At 40.5% G+C, this 23,556-nt stretch overlaps 1 protein-coding gene across 3 annotated transcripts in view; it reads left to right on the top strand.

Annotated features, from left to right (window-relative positions):
* NR5A2 (nuclear receptor subfamily 5, group A, member 2) overlaps positions 1–23,556 on the top strand; it is a 217,881-nt gene that overhangs the window by 129,524 nt on the left and 64,801 nt on the right. For all 3 annotated transcript variants that reach the window (XM_006892094.1, XM_006892095.1, XM_006892096.1), the window contains one exon: positions 6,252–6,399. In XM_006892094.1, the coding sequence (XP_006892156.1) occupies positions 6,252–6,399 (148 nt within the window). The remainder of the gene's footprint in view (positions 1–6,251; positions 6,400–23,556) is intronic.

The raw sequence follows: 23,556 nt of genomic DNA, 5'->3' as shown, positions 1-23,556 counted from the left end.
GGATAGAAGGAGAATTGATGCCTTTGAGCTGTGATGCTGGAGAAGAGTATTGAGAGTACCATGGACTGCTAGGAAAACAAACACATTCATCCTGGAAAGGGTTCAACCGGGTGGCTCCTTGGAGGCAAGGATTGTGAGGCTCCATCTAACATACTTTGGACATGTTGTAAGGAGAGCGGTCCTTGGAGAAGGACATCATGCTTGGGAGGGTGGAGGGCAGGTGCAGGAGGGGAAGGCCCTCTATGAGGTTGATTCAGTGACTGGGGTAATCAGGATGGGAGTGTCAGAAACAGTACAATTGGCAGAAGACAGAGCAGAGTTTAGGGCTGTTGTACATAGGGTTGCTACATGTCACAAGTGACTTGACGGCACATAACAACAACAACAACCTAAAAGGGGGTTTTCATAGGCTAGTGGATAAGGAGTTATGCTACCAGCCCAAAGGCAGGTGGTTTGAACCTACCAGCTGCTTCAAGGGATATAGATAGGCAATCTCCTTTTGTGCAGTTTACAGCCTCTGAAAACCAACTGGAGGGTCAACTATGCCTTGGCAGCATGTAGTATCAATAATAATGTAGGGGTCAGCAGATTTTCCAAAAGATGTCTTTAAAGTGCTTTAGCACTTTAAAGACTAAATGGTATTTTCAATTGATTCATATCAATATGAAGAATTGATGTTTTGAATTAAAATGTTGGTGATGAGTAGTGAGTCTACTACAGACTGTCAAAAGAATAAACAACCTTGGAAGAAGTGTAGACCAAGTTCTCCTTAGAGGCAAGGATAAGGAGATTTTCTCACATACCCTGGGCATGTTATAAGGAGGGCCCAGTTCTTGGGAAAAGGCAGCATGCTTGAAAAAGTAGAGGGCTGGTGAAAGAGAGGGAGATTTTTAACATGATGCAATGATGCAGAGACTGCAGCAATGGTCTTGAACTTGGCTGAGACCGTGAAGATGTCAAAAGACTAGGGATGATTTTAGTCTGCTGTTCACAGTGTTGTGAGTCAGAGCCAATGGGATGACATCTAACAACAGGGAACTATGCTAACATAAAAGCCGGCAACCTGCATCCAGCAACAGTGAAAGGAAGACCTGGTGGTCTCATTCCATAACTATCTTCCGTAGCAGTTCTACTCAGATGTGTCCTTGAGTTGGAATTGTTGACAGCAACAGGATTTGTAGATTAATTAAGCAACAATTGCAGTACATGCGGCAGTAGATTGTGACTGGAAAAATGATACTGTCCCAAGGTGCCATGCTGACTCACTGTTTAAGAGTTTGGCTGCTAGATATAAGGTTGTTGGTTCGAGTCAATCATCTGCTCTGAGGGAGGATTGCATGGCGGTCTGCTTCTGAAAACATTCACCGCTTTAGAAATCCTGTGAAGCAGTTCCACCTTACCGAACGGGGTCTGTATGAGTCAGACAATTGACTCAATAGCCATGCACTCAGTCTGGTTTCTTGTTTTCAATCGCTATTTCTTATACTCACAGAAGTTGTAGACAACTTGATTATCTACCTTTGCTGTCATCTTTAAGGATGCTATAACTAAAACCATATGAGTAAACAACAAAAATTAAACCCACGGTTGTCAATTCATTGCCACCTCCTGGAGACCTTCCGTTGGTTTCTGAAGCTGTAAATCTTAGTGGGAGGATAAAGCTGTGGAAAGATACAGATGTGATAACTAAAGGATGGGTCTTTTCTGTGACCTGCCCACCAAAATAAACCCCACTGCTGGTGAGTCACTTCTGACTCATGGTCAGTAGAGGATTGAGTAGAAATGCCCCAGAGGGTTTCCAAGGCTGTGGATCTTTGTGGAAACAGATGGCCTCTTTTTTTTCCCACAAAGTGGCTAGTGTGTTTAAACTGCCAACCATTTGGCTAGCAGCTTAACACTTAGCCCAGTACACTATTAGGACTCTTCCAACTTGCCCAGGCCCGGATCATCGCTTTCTGCTTTCACCATGGCCACTCCGGACGACATTCCTGTTTTATTCATCTGTCTCATTGGTTTCAGAATAATTGTTTCTCTCTGGAATAGCTTGACCAAGGATAGTTTTAAACTATATAGAATTCAAGCACAGCTTTTATGTCTGAAAAATATCCTTTTCCCCCACTTTTTAAATGTTTATTATTAATTTTAATAAAAATTTAGATATTTTGGATTTCCATTCATTCACTGTTGCACTTAGGAGACAGTTCACCTGTAAGAGTTAGTTCTGACTGTCTCATAGTGAGCCCAGGTTTGTCAAAGGAGCACTTAAGATTTTCAGTGATGTTTTGGAATCCTGCTTCTGTTTGTTGTGTTTTGCTTTGTGCAGCCTCACAGATGGTGCTAGAATATTTGATGTGAGAGTTTTTTGTTTGATTGTTTGTTTTTTGTTTCAAAAACTGTGGCAGCCCTGCATTGCCAAACAAGTCTGTTAATGTCATTTTGCCAACAGCATATGCTCACGCCATGTCTTCATCACATTTGGATAATTCTTAAAGTGTTTTCCAGTTTTTCCTAATGCTGTTTCATAGGGGGCCCTGGTAGCCTAGGGGATAAGTAGTTGCACTGCCAACCCAAGGCAGGCAGTTTGAATCCACCAGCTGCTTTGCAAGGGAAAGATAGGCCATCTCCTCCTGTGCTGTTGACAGCCACTGAAAACTCCCTGAGGGACAGTTATGAGTCTGTTCCAACTCAATGGTACATAACAACAACACTGCATATTTAATTGTTGTTGTTAAGTGCGGTCGAGTCGCAGGCGACTCAAAGCGCCCCTATGAAGGAGAGTCCTTGATGCTTGGGTGCCTTTCATCCTCTCTCCAGGTTTATAGGGTTTCCGGAGGCAAGCTATTACGGAAGTGGATGCCACTCCTCCTTCCAAGCTTGTTTTATTTGAAGAGCTCCACCCCACTCTCTGTCCACATTGGGTAGCCAACCATTAATGCATTGGCATATTTAATAGACTTACCAAAAACTAAATACCAAACCCATTTTGAAGGAGTCAATTCTGACTCACAACAACCCTCTTTTTTGTATCCAAGGCTAGACATCTTTGTGGGGATTATTTATCTTTTCCCCACAGCACAGCTGCTGTATTTGAACCACTAACTCTTTGGTTAGTAGAGACATATTGTATTATGCCACCAAGACTCCTTTAGTAGATCGCAGTATAGAGTAAATATAATCTTCATATGCACTGGGAAACGAACAAACCATTCTGATGCTTTGCTTTATTTCAATATCCACTTTATTTCGGAGCCTAGAATATCTCTGAGTCATGCCTGTAGATCACCAGGGTCTCCTCTCAGGTGCCTACCTATAGACTTGAAGTTCAGACTTTCAGTGAGCTCCCCAGCACGTTACCTCACTGCACCATCCCAGAAGTGTGAGAGAAGGGGTGAAGTGCCAAGTCACCCCCTTGCACACTTGGCAGATGAGCTCAACATGATCCTCCAAGTGCCATTGCTTGCCCACTGTGCTCTGCGGTGTGCATAAGTTGACACAAGTTGCACATGTGCTGGCCTTCTTCTTCCACAGCTTCTGAGTCAGAATCCCAGGTCACTCTTAGGATGTTTGATGTTTAAGTTAGGAGACAAACCCCAGTGCATAACACAGCATGTAGGATAAGTAACCAGGCTTGGTGCATGAGCTCTTCGGGAACACACTCCCTTGAACAGTGGCTCTTTCATGCATGTTGACTGTATGGAACCTGACTGACACCTTGGGGGGCCCTCTTTCCACTGACTCATAATTCTCAACTCTTGGAAAAGATTTCTGTATGCCCAGTATTCTCTAGTTAAAGCTGAAAATTCAACTCATCATATTTACACAATAAGAAAAAAAATCCATTCTGCCTTGTTTTTAATTGCAAATTCGACTCCGGGGACTAGTTCGCCTGCTTAGGAGGCAGCCCCGTGCCTTCTTCTAGAGAGGCAAGTGCAGTCAATTATGGTAATGAAATGTCAATAAATATAAAAATTTAATACAGTCTGCTCTGGGTGAGTGGCAGATGAGGACTTGCCTCCTAGACAAATTTGCTGCGGCTGCAAATATTAAATGCGCCTAAAAGAGTATCTGGTTGTCTGAAAGCTTGCCAGTTAAAAAAAGGGAGGCAGCATCAGGTACCAACTGGGCTTCCCCATTACGCTGTAATCACCGCAGCCTAGTCCGTGCTATCGCTGACAGCCACCCCAATATCTTAACTTCATCCTATAAAAGGATCTTACATCCTTGTGGAGAAGCTAAGATCAGTACTGCACCGTGATTTGTTTTCCTAATGCAGAGAAAAGTCTTTGTTTCATTTTCTAGGCCAAGAAATTTTATTTCTTCTAAACTGGGTCATTGCTGTCTTTAGAGAAAAATATCTTCATAATCATTTGAAAAGATGGGGTGTTTTTTATCGTTCTTACGTGCCATTGAATTGGTCGATGCCAATTCACTGACATTCCAGTAGGTTTTCAGAGGCTGCAAATCACATGAGAAGAGATTGCCCATCTTTCTCCCATGGGGTAGCTGGAGGATTTGAACTGTATCATTCAGGATGACGTCACAAGTCCTTATGACTAGGCCACCAGAGCTCCCTATAACATCCACAAGCATGCACTGGTGCTGGAGAAGAGTACTGAATATACCATGGACAGCTAGGAGAACAAACAGGTCTGTCTTAAAGAGAGTGAATCAAGCTGCTTCTTGGAGGCAAGGATTCTGAAGCTCTGTCTCACATACTTTGGGCATGTAGCAAGGCGGGACCAGTCCTTGGAGAGGGACATCATGTTTTGAAGGGTAGGGTGCAATAGAGGAAGACCCTGGATGAGCTGGATTGACTCAGTGACTGGGGCAATGGGGGTAGGTGTGTTGGAGACAATGAGGTTGGCATGGGATAGAGCACGATTTAGGGCTGTTGTACGTAGGGTTGGTATGAGTCACAAGTGACTCAATAGCACATAACAACAACTTCAATAACAATCCAGATAAAGAGGTCTGACAGGATAGTAGGGAGCTCTGGCGGCTTAGTGGTAAGTAATTGCACTGCCAATTCAAGCAGTTCAAATCCACCAGCTACTCTTCATATAAAGTTGGACAATCTCCACTCGTGTGACTTACAGCCTCTGAAAACCCAGAGGATTGGTGGATGGAGGGGGAGTGGGTAAAGGAAATGGGAAAGATCCCATAGGGATCTGGAAAGACAGGACAGTGGTGGGCATAGTTCAATACTGATTAATTTTTTTAAATATAATTAATCTGAATAATTGTATGAAACACAATGAGAATGAAGAATACTGTGAAACACTATGTATACAAACTTAAAAAGCAAATAATATAAAAATTTTTTTAAGTAAAAATAAAAAAATCCATTGGAGAGTCAGCTATGAGTCAATCCCTACTCAATAGCAATGAGTTGTTGTTTTTGTTTTTATAGTGCATTACATGTTGTTCTGCTATCCAAAAGGTTGGTGGTTCAATTCCACTAGCCACTCTGAGGGAGCCATATAAGGCAGTCTCTTCTCATAAAGATTTATAGCCTCAGAAATTCCTGAAAACCCAACTGAGGGTTACCATGAGTTGGAATCAATTCAAAGGCAGTGGATTGGATGGGATTTATCCAACGAAATGTATCTTGTCTTTCATTGTCCTCATGTACTAGTTACTGCATACACGGAGTACTGTTGTGGATTGACGTTTTGTGGACAGGGTATTTTTATATGGTGCTCCCAGAGGTGGTGCAAATGATTTACACAGATGGATGCTAACTGAAAGGTCGGAGGTTCAAGGTCACACAGTGGCACCTTGGGCGAGGGAACCTCCAAACCTATCTATAGAAAAAATAAAAAAGCAGACATTGAAAATCCTATCCTATGGAGCACAGTTGCTTAACACGTAAGTTGGAATCTGCTTAATAGCAACTGCATTTTGGGGGTGGGGGTGAGGGAAATTGCTTTTCATTAAAATTGTTCATGGGAACTAATACTTTCAGTCATATGATAATATACATTCATAATAGAAGAATGAATGTATCCTTGTAAAGTTTTGGTGGTCTAAACCTGCTCTTTACAAGGCTTCTCAAAATTATTAGATGTAGCAGAACAATTGAGATACATTTTGTAACAAAAAAGAAAAAAAAATTACTCAACTTCCCTGGGAAACTCGCATCTGTTACCAGGTTTGGACAGGAATCAAATTTTATCCACAGTTCTTAAGAACCTCAAGTGGAATGTGTTTATGATCCTAAGAGTCATGAAAACTGTGATTGTGTGTTGCAGGTGGACTATTCCATAATAGCATCGCAAGCCGGGGCCACCCTCAACAATCTCCTGAGTCACGCACAGGAGTTAGTGGCAAAGCTTCGCTCGCTACAGTTTGATCAACGAGAGTTTGTGTGTCTGAAATTCTTGGTGCTGTTTAGTTTAGGTAAGGACTCCTTTTTCTCATACTATGTACAGCCAAAGATTACTAACAGATGTCAAACTCCAAATGTCTTGAAGTCAGTACTGCAGTTGTGTGGTTTGTTTTTCTTTTTTTTAAAAAAACAAAACAACCAAACCCAACAACAACACGAGCATCATATGCATATGAAAATAGTGCTTAGTGGGGCAGTTTGAGGTTGACAAAAACATAAACCGTGCATGTTAATTTTGTAAAAGTGCTATATATATATATTTTTTTTTTGTTCTACTAAGATTATGCCTTTCCTTTCAAATAATGAAATTGTCAAGCATGGGCTTGTTTTCCTATGTGTTTCCATATGATTCATAGCCATTTGGATAATGGGTTGGAGATATGGAAATACTATGTTGGATGGAGTCTGTATTTTCTTACATAAAATACAAGTGAGCCACAGTCACCCTGACAGGCTTAATGGACCCAGTTGAGGAAAAAGAGAGAGAAACAAATTTTAGCCAGGTTCTCTCTCACTGAATATTTCTATGAACCTTTTGTTTCATCTTGCTACCTACTTCTGTTTGTGTTCATCGAGCTGGAGATATTAATTGAAAACCTGTTTCTTAAACCTCTCTCAGGATTAACTTGAGAATGTTTATAAGCAGATGCATAACTGTGCTGGTATAAAAGATGGTGGTTGTCATTGGGAAAGGGTGCTTCTCCAGGAAAGCTTTGGAGAAGAAAGACAAACTCTAAGACAGATTAGCTAAATCAAGGTTCTCAATGAATCAGTTGAGAAAAATCGCCACTGCTTAGAATAAAAAAGGGATTAAGGAGATGGATTTTTATTGACTTCAAAGGAACAGATTTTTCTGCCTGTCCCCTACTTGATTTCTACATTTCGTTGGCTTAATAAAGCCAACTTAAATAAACTTTTTGCCAAGTCCATTTTTCACTTATTGGCAGCAAGCTGAAGGAGGCAATGTCCCTTGAATGAGAAAAATGTAGAAATCAGACTTACCACCATATGTTTTTTCTTTAGTCTTCAGTTAAAAGATAGTTGTGAATTCATATTCTCCGAAATAAAACAATAAAACAAACTGCAAAGTAAAACAGATGTGTCTGGTCTCCAAATTTGGTGTTTTCATTTCCAAATTCTTCCTGACAGCACTGCACAACTGTTGCTAATAAAGGAATAGTTTGAAGTAATATAACCAGAGTTAATTTTTCACATGTAGTCAACATTTAAAATAAAGAGAACATTTTCATAGTTTGGAAAACGTGATAAATATAGCCAAAAGAAATGTTACTGAAAATTCAAAAAGACAACAGAATTTTCTAGATGTAGTGTTCAAAGGCTGACAATGCCAGGACTGGATCCTGTGTGGTTTCCACATTAACCACAATAAGTAGGAATGCTCCATGCAAGTCTCCGTCTTTGATCCACGTACAGTTTTTATAAAGTTGTGTGGACAATAATTGTTGGCCTGCTTGCTGTAATCTCACAAATTATTCTGGTTTAAGGCAAGATCTTAGTCTTTTCAAGCCGCGCATTTGATCAGTAATTAAGTGAAAATGTGATAATATATGTATGAAAAAGCTTATAGCATCTTAGTGATAAAATATTTAAAGAGAGTTATCTTACATCAATGGTATTTTAAATTAGTTGCATAACCGTCTCACATTTGAAGATGTACACATGAACCCTGAGCCATGTTTGGTTTCCATCACTTTCATCTTTCCTTCAAATCATTTGGACTCATTTTACAAAATTCGATTCTCGGTCAGTTCTGTAGGGGGTTGAGGGAGACCATGGGATCGGCATTGGAGGTGCTTTCAGCTGTTGGCCCTCACAAGGTGTCTTCCTGAGCAACTGGGCCATGCATTGACTACAACCTCAGCAGTACACCTCTTGTTTACTGAGTGTATCAGCCACATCAGGAGCCTAGAATTCTTAGGAAATAACCCAAAAAAACCCACTACCATTGTGTTGATTCTATTTGATTCCAACTCCCGGAAACCATCCTTTGGATTTCTGTGGCTTTAAGACTTCATGGGATGAGACTGCCTCTCTTTCTCATGCAAAATGATGAGTGGCTTTGAACCGTCAATCATTCTAGTAACAGCCCAGGGCATGGCATATTTATATCACCTAGTTATTCCTTAAGACCATGTCTGTGGATTATTTAAGACAGGAAGGAAAGCGTGGTTTTTAGAGGAAAGAGAAAATACTGTTTGGCCAATATTTACAATGAAGCATAAAGAAGGCAATTTACAGTGAAGTTTAGCTGCTTTTCAATGAACAGAAATGGAAAACTTCTTTTCTTCACAGAAACAATGGGCGATATTTCTTTTTTTTTTCTCCCTTTACAAATAAATATGTGGATAGTCTCACTGTAGGCGTCAGCCTAGCCCCTTAAATAACAGTTTTATCTGTGATGGAAATGAAATTGTAACAGCCACTCTTGAAAGTTGAGCTCAGGTCTCACTCTAGTATTCAATTCATTGCTATCAAATCAGACTGACTTGTAGCTGCCCCTCCAGTGGGTTTCCAGCGCTGTAAAATGGCATGGTACAAAACTGCCCATATTTCTCCCTCAGGGTCACAAGTGGATTTGAGCCACTTGTGAGGTGTGGTCTTTGGATTAGCAGCCCAGGAGGTTCCAAACCCTCATGAATTTGAAACGTCTGCAACTGAAAGTCAGCCTAAGCTGAGCCCTGTTCAGTGCACCCTTATGGCTTGCTAAGCATGGAGAAAAAGATATGAAGGTGTAGGGCCTGGGTATGTGGAGAGAAAGTTGCTGTGATGTTGTCACAGGAAGAATGAAAGGAGGAGTGTTTGTGTGAGCCTAGAGGCGGATCTCAGGTATGGCAGGTGCCCTGGGCACGTGAGGAGGGGCCAGTGAGCTGCTTTTGTTCCCATCTCAGTTTCACTGCAAGCTGGGAGAGGTTGTGCAGCAATTTCAAACTCATTTTTATGCCTGTGGAAAGTGGAGGGGTCAAGGCTGGAAACCCCAGGGGTTAAGGAGGTTTTAGTACTCCAGACGCTGTGAAGGACCAAGTGATGGGGCAGGAAGGAGGCAGGGATCTGAACAGGTCCTAGAGTGCAGTCAACGGAACGGTATCAAGTGGAGTGGAACGTGTTTGTGTTGAGTGTCAGATCCCTGGGTGCTTTAGCCGAAAGAGTATACTCTATGGCAGCAGCTGCTAGTGACTGAGGCCAATCAAATCCCGTGACCACCTCCCTCCTCTCTTATTCACTAAGTCTGATCCAGGAGCTCAGGGGGCAGAATCCTGACAGGGTTGTGCTGTTGATCCTAAGGCAACTCAAATCCACTAACTGCTTTGCAGCAGAAAAAAAAAATGTGCAATTTGCAACCTCAGAAACTTAACAGAGGGTCAAAGCAGATTTCATAAATCAGGTTGGACTCAACAGCAATGAGGGGTTTTGTGGTTTGTTTTGTTTTGTGTGTGTTTTTTTGTTTTGTTTTTTGTTTTTTGGTTTTTTGTTGTTTTTTTGTTTTTTTGGTTTTTTTAGCAAAATGACACCATGAGCAGCTAGTGATAGGAGATTAAAAAGTAAATAGGAGTAACTAACTACAATTTTTGCCTTCTTTCCCCCCTATCTCTGGGCAAACTACAGTTAGTTGATAAGGAAAACAATAGCTAGTTAAAACAATTGTTCTTGGTTTTCTTGTCTTATTTTATTTGGGGCAGTGGGAGTTAAACAAAATGAAAAGTAGAAAAATATTCTCTCAGTATTTCTTTCCATATGTTGATGTGATATAGTCTGAAGGTCCAATCAATCTCTGTTTGTTGCAATGTTTTCTTAAAATCCTATTTCATTACTGTTATGTGGGTATGTGTATGGGTGTTTCCCCTAACTAAAAAATAATATAATTTGAGCCCGTTGATGACTTGGCAGATAAGGAGAGAATGTTGAGGACTCTAGAGACACCAGAATAAAATGTTAATGTTTATTTACTGGTCTGTACCCCTGTCTTCTAAAAAGAAGTCAAAACAGCTGATGGAAGGAGATTTGCTCTCTGTCACCAACGAGTGCAGAAATTAATTCACAATGGAAGGATTGTGCCCCTCAAATAATATCTCCTTGGCATGTATTCCAAAGACAAATAGAATTCCCACAAGCTCTAGGTCCTGAAAAGAAATATAGAACTGGGAAGTGATCACTGGGTTTTCAGTTGCTACATCCTGAGTAAATGTCATTACACATTCAAACCCACAAGGAATATTATTGTGCCAGCTAAGATGTTCGTCTGGCCTTTGGGCTTTCTTTGGTTTAGAGATTCAATGACTGGGTGCTGCCGGACCTGGTTCTATCTTACGTGGTGAGAGAAAGTATTAGTGGCACATTGTATCCCTTTTCTCTTAATGAATGCCCTTAATTTGCTTCAGTTATCCCCTTCCTGAAGCAGCCAGTATTTGTGAAAGCACTTCTAATATTTAGCTGAGTTGAAGAGAGTATTATTCCTTTTGAGAGATTTCACCCAGATTAAGAAGAAGCTACTAGCTTCATGTCTTTTTAAGTTTGGGCTCTGTCCACTGAGATGGAAAGAGGGCATGTTCTGGAAGGGTATGTGAATTCCATGCTTGGTGCAGGGTAGGTACTTATACAACCTTTAAAGGTGGAATGCCTATTATTACCCCATCATTTCAAGTCCCCATTGGGTCTTTCCAATTCTTTTATCCCCCTCCCCATCTGCGCACTGAACTCTGCTTCTTGTTATTGTTGTATGCCGTTGAGTTGGAACCAACCCATAGCTAACCATCCAGCAGGATTTCAGAGGCTTTAAATCCCACAGGAGGAGATTGCCCATCCCTCTCCCTAATAATAGCCATAGATCAATAGTAATTAATTTTATAAAATACAATGTATATGACTGACAAAAGGTAAAATGAGTAGGCACATGGACTGACTTAGTTTTGAACTTGAAGCAAAGACACAACCAGTTTGTGACATGTCATGTTGTTTGATGTCATTGAGTCAGCTTCAATCCATTACATCTGTATGCAACAGAATGGAAAGCTGTCTAACTCTGTGCCGTCCTTCCAACACTCTGCTGTGTTTTAAGCCCATGTTGCCATCAGTGTCACTCCATATTGCAGAGGCTCTTCCTCTTTTTGGTGTTTTTTTTTTGTTGTTGTTGCTTTTATTTATTTTTTTTTTCTGATCGATCCTCTGCTTTTCCAAGCACAATTTCCTGCTACAGAGACTGGCAGCCACTGATAATAAGCACGAAGTGTGTGAGATGAGATGAGCTCTTGCCATCCTTGCCTGCCTCTCAGTAGCACTCTGGCTGTGGTTCATGGCATCATCAATATCACAATTCAAAGACATCAGTTCTTCAATCTTTCTTTCTTTCTTATGCATTGTCCAACTTCCACATACATATATGATGACACTGTGGGTAATATGTACAAGTATGATGTCCAATATAAGGTGCATATATGAGGAGGTATGTGGGATTGGGATTGGAGAAAGATTTATCTATCAACAACTTACATTATGTAAATAACACAACCTTGCTTGAAGAAACTGAAGAGGACTTGAGGCATTTGCTGCAGGTCAAGGATTGCAGCCTTCGATGTGGATTAAAGCTCAACCTTAAGAAAACAAAGATTCTCACTACTGGGCCAGTTGGCAGCATCATGATAAATGGAGAAGAGATTGAGATTCTTAACAGTTTTAGTTTGCTTGACTCCACAAACAATAATCTTGGCACCAGCAGCCAGGAAATCAAAAGATGAATTGCATTGGGAAAAACTGCAACCAGGGACCTCTCTAGAGTACTGAAGAGCAATGATGTCAGTCTAGAGACTAAGGTGTGCCTGATCAACGCCATGGTCTTCGCAGTTACTTGCCATGCATCAGAGAGTTGGACAATGGCCAATGATGACAGAAGAAGAATCGATGCCTTTAAGTTGTGGTCCTGGAAAAGAGTACTGAACATTCTATGCACTGCCAAGATAACGGACAGGTCTGTGCTACTGAGGGTGAAACCAGGCTGTTCCTTGAAGGCAAAGATTCTGAAGCTTTGTCTGATATACTTTAGTCAAAATTCATAACTTTTCAAGTATAAGTTAATTTTTTGAGACCAGCTTTTCCAAAGCTACCAGATGCATCTCTAACAAATATCTCATAACCATTCCTGTGAAAGTTCACATGGAAGCTAAAGAAAATTAAAACAAATTCTCAAGAACTAAAATATGACCTGAACTCATCCTATATGAATCTAAAAACCTTTCCAAGAACAGGTTTGAGGCCTTGAACATTAATGAACGGTGACTACAGGAGCTGTAGGATAATATAAAAAATATCCATCTATGAAGAATGCTAAGAGGGAGGTCATTACTAAGATAGAGGAAGAAGAAAAGATTGAGATCAATGTCAGAAGAGACTCTGGAAGTTGCACTATAATGGTAAGAAGCCAAAGCAAAGCAAAGAAATCAGGAAGTTAAGGAGCTGACAATAAATTTCAAAGGATAGCTCAGGGGGAAAAACAAAATATTATAATGAAATGTGCAAAGAGCTGGAGTTAGAAAATAAAAAGGTGATGAAATCTCTGTGTTTCTTAAGCTAAAGAAAATAAGAACAAATTCAAGCTTCAAGTTGCAATACTTAAAGTTGCTATGGGCAGAATAGTGAATGATTCAGGAGGCAATAAAAGGAGATGGGAGGAGCACACAGAGTCACTGTATTGAAAAGAATTTTCAATATTGACATAGAAGAATTTCGTGAAACAGCATATAATCATGAAGCAATGACTATGGAGAAAATTCAAACTACGGTGAAGGAACTGGCAAAAAACAAGGCCCAGGAAGTGATGACATTGGCATATTTCATAAAACAGATGCAGCCCAGCACATACTCACCAGGTTGTGCCAAGAAATCTGGAGGACCTCTACCTGCCCAACTGAGGAAGAGATCCACATTTATTCCCATTTCCAAAAAAAAGGTGATCCAGGACAGCGTGGAAATTATCAAACAGTATCACTAATATCACACTCAAGCAAAATCTTGCTGAAGATTATCCAAAAATAACAGATAACTGCCAGAATTTCAAGCTGGGTTTAGAAGGGGTCATGGCACCAGGGATATCATTGCCAATTTTGCATGTATCTTGGCTGAAAGCAGAGAGTATCAGAATGTATCAGTGTCAGAATATCTATTTGTGTTTTATTGACTCTGAAGGGCATTTAACTGGGTGGATCACAACAAATTTTGGCTAATACTGAGAAGATTAGAAATCTCAGAGCACTTAATTATGCTCATGTGAAACCTATATGGACTAGGAAACAGTGTCAGAATAGAGCAAGGAAACACTGGCATGGTTCAAAATCAAGAAAGGAGTGTGTCAGAGATGTGTCCTTTCTCCATACATTTTCACTCTGTTTGCAGAGAAGATCATTTAGGAGGCTGGACTTTATGAAGAAAATATGACATCAGGATTGGAGGAAAACTCATCAACAACCTGCATTGTGCAGATGACACAACCTTACTGAAACTGAGGACTTGAAGTTTTTGCTGCAGTCTTCAGTATGGAGTGACCTCATCAGGAAAACATATTATCACCACTGGGCCAATTGGTAGCATTATGATAGTTGGAGAAGAGATTGAAGTTGTTAACATTTTCTTTTTGCTCAGCTCCACAATCAACACTCTTGGCACTAGCATTCAGGATATCAAAAAATGAACAGCTTTGGGAAAGTCTGCTGTCAGAACCTCTCCAGGGTGCTGAAGAACAATGATGTCAGTGCTGAGACTAAGATGCACCTGATTCAAGCTGTGGTCTTTGCAATTACCTTCTATGCATCTGAAAGCTACAAAATGACTAAGGATAACAGATCATCGATGCCTTTCAATTGCGGTGCTGAAGAAGAGTATTGAACATATCATGGACTGCCAAGAGAACAGACAGGTCTGTCCTAGAGAGGATGAAACCAGGTTGCTCCTTGGAAGCAAGGATTTTGAGTCCCATCTCACATATTTTGGGCATATTTCCAAGAGGGACCAGTCCTTAAGAAGGACATCATGTTTGGAAGGGTGGGTGGAGAGTTAGTGCAGGAGAGGAAGACTCTGAATGCGATGGATTGACACAATGCACTTGGCAATGGCTACAGACGTGTCAGAGACAGAGATTGGCTCAAGATAAGATGGGGCTCAGAGCTATTGTTCATGCAGTCGCTATTGGACTAGATGGCACATAACAACAATAGTTAGATTCATCCAGTTATCAGTTTAGGAGAAGAGATTTCTTTTATACAGTCTTCTGGAAAGCTAGTCTCAGTAAGCTAACTTGCAGGAAGATTAGAGTGAATATTAATGTCTAAAACTCAGTCTTAAACACACAGAATCTGTCTAAAGTAAATGAAAGATCACAGGCACATAGTCTGCATTGACTAATAATAGTTGAGGAATGCTGCACAGCTCCTTTTTGGCATTGATAGAATCCTGTTTACAGTAAAGTGGATGGTGGAAATCTACTTTTGGATCATTGTTTGTTAGGGTAGCTCTTTGCTTCACATGACATTATGAAGGAGGCATCTAATGACACCTTAACACATCCCGGATTGGGCTCAACCTCACGAGGACGAAAGTTGCAGGGAAGATGAGCTGTATGCTTTGGGGGATGACCCTGCTTGTACAGACAGGAAAGCTCCCACTCCTCCAGGAGTCCCGCTGAATGTCAAAGGATGTCATTTAAGAACAAAGCTGACTCCAGAGTTGTTTGTTTCAGGCCAGGGACAGTTGGGGCTTTATGCTGTGTCAGATTACAGCTCCTCTATTTGGAGAGAGTTGAATATGTTGCCTCAAATATGATTATCCAAGCAATTAATGTAATGTCCCAGAATAAAGCATGATTTGGTTGACTCTATCGCAAGGTTGAAAGGAATTTTGAAACAGGATGAATAATGTGTTCATGTCCCCAAAGACTTTCACAATCATAATTTGGGAGGAGATAATGAGGTACTTCTATGGCAGAACAGACAAAGCTTTTACTTTCCTCGTGGTATCTTATAACTGTTTTAAAGGATACCTGGTGGTGGGTTGCTAATTAGAAGGTTGGCAGTTCAAATCCACCACCAGAGAGGCAGTTTCCTCCTGTAAAGATTTGCCTTAGCCATGAGTCACAAACCACTTGATGGCAGTGCATTTTTGTGTTTGTTTTGATTTTGTTTAAAACTTAACACTGAATGAGCAGGGACCATGGAACTTATTTATGTTCTTAGTGACACAAAAGCCTTTATCTATCAAATGCAGTCATATATACTTTAAATTGTTTGCAGTTAAGGGTAAGTCCAGTTTACTAATTATACAAAGCCGTAAGAAGTGTATGTGTTTTATTCCCTGATGTCTGATATGTTAAAGTTCATCTTTTGTTGCACAGTATCTGCCATTTGAAAATTTCACTCATGAATAAATTAAAGTAATGAGAACTGGAAAAATAAAGAAGAAAAAGTTGGTTGGCTGAAGAATTTAGAACATAGATTCTATGGATAAATATTAGAAAAAAATTAGACTTTTTTTGCTTTAAAAATTATTAGTATTAATAATACTAATCCCTAATACCTTGCAATAAAATGTTATTTAAGGAAAGTGAGATTATGTGGATTCCTTTTTGTGAATAAAATAATAAATAGATGATAGAAGAATTGATGCCTTTGAGCTATGAACATACCATAGACTACTAGGAGAACAAACATGTCTGTCCTGGAAAGGGTTAAACCAAGTTACTCCTTGGAGGTGAGGATTTCGAAGCTCCATCTTACATACTTCTTACATACCTTGGGAATGTTGCCAAGAGGGACCAGTCCTTAGAAAAGGACATCAGTCTTGGACTAATGGAGGCAAAGAGCAGGAGAAGAAGACCCTGGATGAGGTGGATTGATACAGTAACTGGGGTAACGGGAGCAGGTGTGTCATAGTCAGTGAGACTGGCTCAGGGTAGGGCAGATTCAGAGCTGTTGTACATAGGGTCACTGTGAGTCTCAGGCAACTTGAAGGCACAAAACAACATTGCTGGTGATCAGCATTTAGTTTCCATTTAAGTTGTGACATTGACAGCGTCAGATACTAAAATGAGCAGAAAAGGAAGTGGTGATAGCACCTTTCTGTGTAAGGTTGGTAATAGAATATATTTAGATTGGTTAATCATTTCATTTCCCCATTATGGAGCGAGAGGAACTAAGAGATTGTCTGCTTCCCTGGCTACCCTCACCCCCAATTCTGTAGATATAGAAACAAAGTGAACTCATTTATCTAACTTTCAGGCACAGAGCCAGCACTAGAAGTGACAACGACAAGTGTCAGTCATTGCCTTCTCTGTTATACACCAGGGTCTCCTACAGAGACATTTGAAGTCACCAATAATTATTGACTACAACATTCATTCTCTGCTCTGAGAGGGAAAGATGAGCTGTCTCTTCCTGTAAGGATTTGCAGACTACGAAACCCAATGGGGGTCACTCTCACTACAGCAGTGGGTGGGTACATACGTACAAAGTCATGTCTGTACTGGCAAATGATGTTGAGAATTACGACAATGATCTGCAGAGTTTGGACAAAAAGAAAACCATTTTCTATTTCTGTAAAAACATTATAATTTTGGTACCTACCGCTCATTGTCATGATTTCCAACAAAACTTAAATAGTGATCACTAGTAATCAATCAATCCTATTTTTATTTTATTCAGAAAAGGGAAGGAATACATAAGTCCACAGAGCACAGGGGAATGAATAGTCCTCAGGATTAGGACTGTTGTGGTCCAAGGGTTTTCAATAGCTGGTTTTAGGAAGTGGTGGTATTGTTGTTGGGTGCCATTGAGTTGAATATGACTCATAGCAGCCTTATAAACAACAGATCTGAACTCTGTCCTATCCTGTGCCATCTTCACACTTCCTGACACACTAGAGCCCATTGCATCAGTCAACGGTCTTCCTCTCCTTTGCTGACCTTCCAAGATTCATGTCCCATTCCAAAGAACAGCCCCTCCAGCAATATACCCCAAGTAAGTGAGGTGAAGCCTCATCATTCCTGCCTCCAAAGAGCATTTTGAATGCACCCTCTTTTTTTGCCATTCATGAGATGCTCAGTGCTCTTCTCCAACACTACAGCTCAAAGGCAGCAATTCTTCTTTCATCTTTAGTCACTGTCCAGCTGTCAGATATATAGCAAGTGATCAGAAAGACCATGGCCTGAATGAGATGCAACTTGGTCCTCAAAATGACATCATTACATCTCAATAATTTGGAGAAGTCCCTAACCGCAGATTTTCCCAATGCAATGTGTGTCCTTATATCTTGACTGCTGATACCAAGCAAGAGTTAATCATGAATCCAAGTAAGATAAAGTTGTTGAGAATTTCCATCTCTTCTCCAGCCATCAGAATGTTGCCTATCAGTTCAGTGGTAAGAATCTTTGTTTTTGTTTTCTTGACATTGAAATGCAATCCATATTGAAGGCTTTATTCCTTGATCTTCTGCAACAAATGCTTCAAGTCCTCCTCACTTTTAGCAAGCAAAGTTGTGTCATCTGCACATCTGTTATTGATGAGTCTCCCTCCAATCTTGATGCTACCTTCCTCTTCATAGAGTCCAGGTTCTTGAATCATTTTCTCAGCAAATAAATTAATTAAGTATGGAGAGAGAATACAACTCTGATGCACTCCCTTCTTAATTTTAAACCAGGCAATGTTCCCCCTGTTTTGTTTGTACAACAGCCTTCTTGTCCAGGTATAGGTTTTAAATAAACACAAATAAGTGCTCTGGGATTCTCATTCTTTTCTGTATAAGCCACAACTTGTTATGATCCACACAGTCAAAAGCCTTTGCATAGTCAATAAAGCACTAATAGACATTCTTCTGGTATTCCTTACTTTAAGCTGGATCCATCGGATATCAGCAATGATATCCCTGGTGCCATGGCCTCTTCTAATCCTGCTTGAACTCTGGCAATTCCCTATCTTTGTACCGTTCTACTCATTTTTAAATGATCTTCAGCAGTATTTTGCTTGCATGTGATATTAATGATATTGTTTGATAGTTTCTACATTCCATTGGATCACCTTTCTTGAGGATAAGAACAAAAATGGACCTCTTCGAATTCATTAGCCAGATAGCCGTCCTCCAAATTTCTTGGCATAGACTGGTGAGTGCATCCAGGGCTGCATCTATTAATTGAAATAAGTTAATTCATATGCCAACAATTCCTGGGCCTTATTTTTTTGCCAGTGCTTTCAATACAGCATCATCTTCCTCCTTCATTACCTGTTCATACGGCACTTTCTGAAATTTTTCAGTGTCAATCAGTTCTTCTTGATAGAGTGATTCTGTATATTCCCTCCATCTTCTTTTGATTTAATTCATTTTTATTTCCTTGACAGTCAGGTATAAACAGTTGGTCATTTTTAAATTCAGTTAACAATCAGGTGTAAATGGATTGGTCATTTATTTAGTTAACAATCGGTTATAATAAGCTGATTGGTCATTTTGATTTAGTTAACAATCAGGTGTGCTGGAAGTCTCTTGTTTAAACCAATCAGGACTCAGTGGGCAGGTATTTGTATTTAAAAGTCACTTTTGTCCTTCCTAAGAGTCTCCAGTTTTGGAGCTACCTGTGTGAAGCAGTTGGATTGTGGAAGGTAGGTTTTAGGAATTAAAGCCACAGAAATCTCTAAAGCCACAGTAACACAGACACGTCCACTGATAAATGGATGAAGCCTGTGTGTAAGATACACTGGCTAGGGATTGAACCCAGGTCTACTGGTTGTTAGATGAGAAATCTGCCACTGGCTTGTCACTGACCCCAGGTGAAAATATTTACATGATTTTCTAAGCTTCATTAAAGAATCTAAATAACAAGAAAGGGTTTGGGGGGTTTTTTTAGTTTTGTTTTGTTTTTGTTTTTGTTTTTTACTTCTTTTAGTCTGTAAACAGGAAGCTTGGGTGACTTAGTGATAAGGAGAGGAGGTGCCAATACAAAATTACTCGATTTGAATCCGCCAGCTGCTCCATGGGAGAAAGATGGGCAATCTCCTCCCATATCATTTAATGCCTCTGAAAACCTGAAGGGTTAGAGTTGTGGCTCATTTCCAACTTGATAGTACACAACAACAACAGTTTTTAAACATACTTCATTTTGTTTTTACAAACACATTCCATATGTCCCATAGCCTCAAAAAGGCTTGAAGAAACATTTCCCTTGCAGTCTTATTTTACAGCACAGGAGAGGAAGGCCCTCTATGAGGTGGATTGATTCAGTGACTGGGATAATTGGGATGGGTGTGTCAGAAACAGTGCGATTGGCACAGGACAGAGCGGAGTTTAGGGCTGTTGTTCATAGAGTCGCTATGAGTCGCAAGCGACTCGATGGCACATAACAACAACAACAACGTATGCCCATTGGCATAGTGGTTATGTGCTTGGCTATGAACCGCCAGATGAGTGGTTCAAACTCATTAGCTACTGTACAGGAGAAAGACAAAGCAGGCTGATTCTATAACAGTTGGAAGCCTTGGAGATCTGCCTAGGGGCAATTCCACTCCATCTTATAGCATTTCTATGACAATGAGTTGGTTTTGGTTTGGTGGTGCTTTAGGGTTGATGTTTTCTTTGTGTCATATCCTAAGAGTTAGGAGCACTAGGTGATCATAAATTTTTACTTTTTATACCACAAGTCTTTTAACTCTCTGTGATATTAAAAGGAGGAAATAGACAAAACCAACTTGAAGGTCTTCCCCCTTTGATGTTTATGGGTACTAAAATCCCTCAAGTTGAAAGAGAAGAGTGAAAGATATTCTTAAGGTTCACCCTGATGAAGGTTCTTGATTTGTGTGTTAGTGTTGTTGTTATGTGCTGTCAAGTTACCTGTGACTCATAGCAACCCTATGTACAATAGTTCTGAAGCCTGCCCTATCCTGAGTCAATCTCACAATCTCCTACACACCTTTTCCCATTACCCACCCCAGTTACTGTGACAATCCACCTCATTTAGTGTCTTCCTCTCCTGTGCTATCTCTCCACCCTTCCAAGCACAATGTTCTTATCTATGGACTGATCCCTCCTGGCAACGTGCCCAAAGTATGTGAGATGGAGCTTCAACATCCTTGCCTCCAAAGAACAATTTGGCTTCATTGTCTCCAAAACAGACCTGTTTGTTCTCTTCTCAGTCAATGGAATGTTCAGTACTCTTCATCAGCACCACAACTCAAAGGTACTGATCTTTCTTCTGTCATCCTTATTCATTGTCAGCTATCTGATGCAAATAAAGTGATAGCAAAGGCTGTGGCCTGGATCAGGTGCACCTTAATCTCTAGACCAAGACTGTTGCTTTTTAGCACTCTGGAGAGACCCCTGACAACAGTTTATCCTGATTCATTAATCTTTTAATTTCCTGACTGCTGGTGCCAAAAGTATTGCTTATGGAACCAAGCAGTCTGAAATTGTTAATAATCTCAATGTCTTCTCCATCTACCATGGTGCTGCCAATTGGCCAGCAGTGAGAATTTTTGTTGAGCTTCAAACCATATTGAAGACTGCTGTCCTTGATCTTCTGCAGCAAATGCCTCAGGTCTTTTTGAGTTTTGGCAATCAAGGTTTTGTTACATGCATAATGCAGGTTGTTGATGAGTCTTCCTTCAATCTTGATGACACATTCTTCCTCATATATTCCTCCTGAATGTTCCGTTCCACACATAGATTAAAATGGTGTGGAGAAAGGACACATCCCTGATTTTGAACCAAACAGTTCTGATGACTGCCTCCTGGTACAATTATAGTTTTGCATTATCACAGTCAAGGGATTCCCATTCTTCTCAAGGTTAGACACAGTTTGTTGTGATCTACACAGTCAAATGTCTTTACATAGTCAATGAAACACAAAATGGCATTCCTCTGGTACTCTCTGCTCTGCGTTAAGGTTCAGCTCCTCATGGCTGACCCTACAGCAGATTTTCAGAGGTTCTAAATCTCATGGGAGGAAATTATCCTTTGTCTCACAAAGCAGTTAGTGAATTTGATCCACTCATCTTTCAATTAACAGCACAATTTCCTACCCACTAGGTTACAAGAGCTTTCTAGAGGTTCCTTTCAGTTGTTGTGTACTGTGCAGTGGGAACTGAGCCATAGCTGACCCTTCAGCAGGTTTTCAGAAGCAATGAATCACTTGGGAGTAGACTGCTCATCTGTCCCTTGCGGAGCAGTTGGTGGATTTGAACTGCCTGCCTTGGAGATTGCAACACAGCTTCTCATCTCTAGGCCAACCTTCAAATATTCCTGAAGATTGTAACTCTGTTCATGAAATACAATGCTGACATTTTAAGTAGGAAATAAAATCATACCATGTTTACTAGCTGAAAAAGGTGGGTGAGTTTTATTTTTTGGACCAAGGAGATTTATTTGCATTGTTGTTGTTACGTGCCATTGAGTCACTTGTGACTCTAAGCGACCCTAAATGCTGTCGTGTGTCAATCGCACTGTCTCTGACACACCCATCCCGATTACCCCAGTCACTGAATCAATCCACCTCATAGAGGGCCTTCCCCTCCTGTGCTGTCCCTCCACCCTCCCAAGCATGATGTCCTTCTCCAAGGACCGGTCCCTCCTTACAACATGACCAAAGTATGTTAGACGGAGCCTCAGAATCCTTTCCTCCAAGGAGCAGCCCAGTTTAACTCTTTCCAGGATGAATCTGTTTTCTTAGCAGTCTATGGTACACTAAATATGCTTTTGCAGCACCACAGCTCAAAGCCATCAATTCTCTTTCTATCCTCCCTAGTCATTGTTCAAATCTCTGACCCATAACAAGTGATTGCAAAGACCATGGCCTGTATCAGACGCACCTTATTCTCCAGAGAGACATCATTACTCTTCAGTACTTTGGAGAGGTCCCTAACAACAGACTTTCCCATCATAATACATCGTTTAATTTCCTGGCTACTGGTGCCTAGAGTGTTGACTGTGGAGCCAAACAAACTAAAGCTGTGAACAATCTCAATCTCTTCACCATCCATCCTGATGCTGCCAGTGGTGAGAAGAATCTTTGTCTTCTTAATATTGAGCCTCAATTCATATTGAAGACTGAAGTCTCTGACCTTCCACAGAAAGTGCTTCAGGTCCTCCTCAGCTTCAGCAAGCAGGGTTGTGTCATCTGCATAACGCAGATTGTTGATAGATCTTCCACCAATCCTGATGCCACACTTCTCCTCATAGATTCCAACCTCCCAGATAATCTGTTCTGCATATAGGTTGAAAAGGTATGGTGATAGGACGCATCCCTGGCATACAACCTTCCCAATTTTCAGCCATGCAGTGTTTCCTTGCTCTGTTCTGACAACTTCCTCTTGGTCCAAGTATAGGTTTCGCAAAACATGATATGACAGATATTTTTCCTTACTTGGTCTCAAACTTCTGTTTGACATTTAAATAAAGTTTTGGACCTTGTTTGTTCTATGCCTATTTGAACCATTTGTCCTCTTGGCTTTTATTCTTAGAATCTGGTCAAGATATCCTGTCAAAGCTCCCCAGAGAACCGCTTGGGATGCAATAGGGAATCAGTTCTCATGTGATTTAAACCAAGCCTGGGTCTGTGCATTAAGAATCTAGCACAATACAGGCACACCCCACCCACTTTCATTTAAGACCCATCCTAGCCGAGTCTTTAGGAATTTACAGGACACTCAGAACAGGTGTATATGAATTTTTAGCCTTATTCTTGGTTGGACAGGTTATGTATTTGAACTTTGAACCAAAAAGTCATTGCTTTGGACCCACCAGCTTCTCTGTGGAAGAAAATAACTAAAGTCTTTTGCTGTTGAGATTTACCAGCCTAGAAACTGATGTGTATTGTCATTGTAAATTGGAATTGACTTGATGGCATTGGGTTTGGTTTTAGGTTAATAGAGCAAAAGGCTCAAAGCTCTTTCAATTATTTAAAAGCTGCCCACATAGCAAATGAATGTGATTGTAATGAAGTTTTTATTTTTGAGTGGGGATTGGTTTAAAGGTTTCAAATTGAGGGCAAATTTACATAACATTTAAGGGCAAGTACAAGTTGTCCTTTAGTGGAATGTGCATAAACTAAGAATTGTTTGTTATGACATGTTCTTCTATTACTCTGTGTGTGTGTGTGTACATAGATGTTTTTGTTACGTGCCATCAAGTTGAGT

The sequence above is a fragment of the Elephantulus edwardii genome, unplaced genomic scaffold, assembly GCF_000299155.1.
Source record: "Elephantulus edwardii isolate Elephantulus edwardi_28Jun2011 unplaced genomic scaffold, EleEdw1.0 scaffold00110, whole genome shotgun sequence".
NCBI lineage: Eukaryota > Metazoa > Chordata > Mammalia > Macroscelidea > Macroscelididae > Elephantulus > Elephantulus edwardii.
This window is presented reverse-complemented; position numbering and strand designations above follow the sequence as displayed.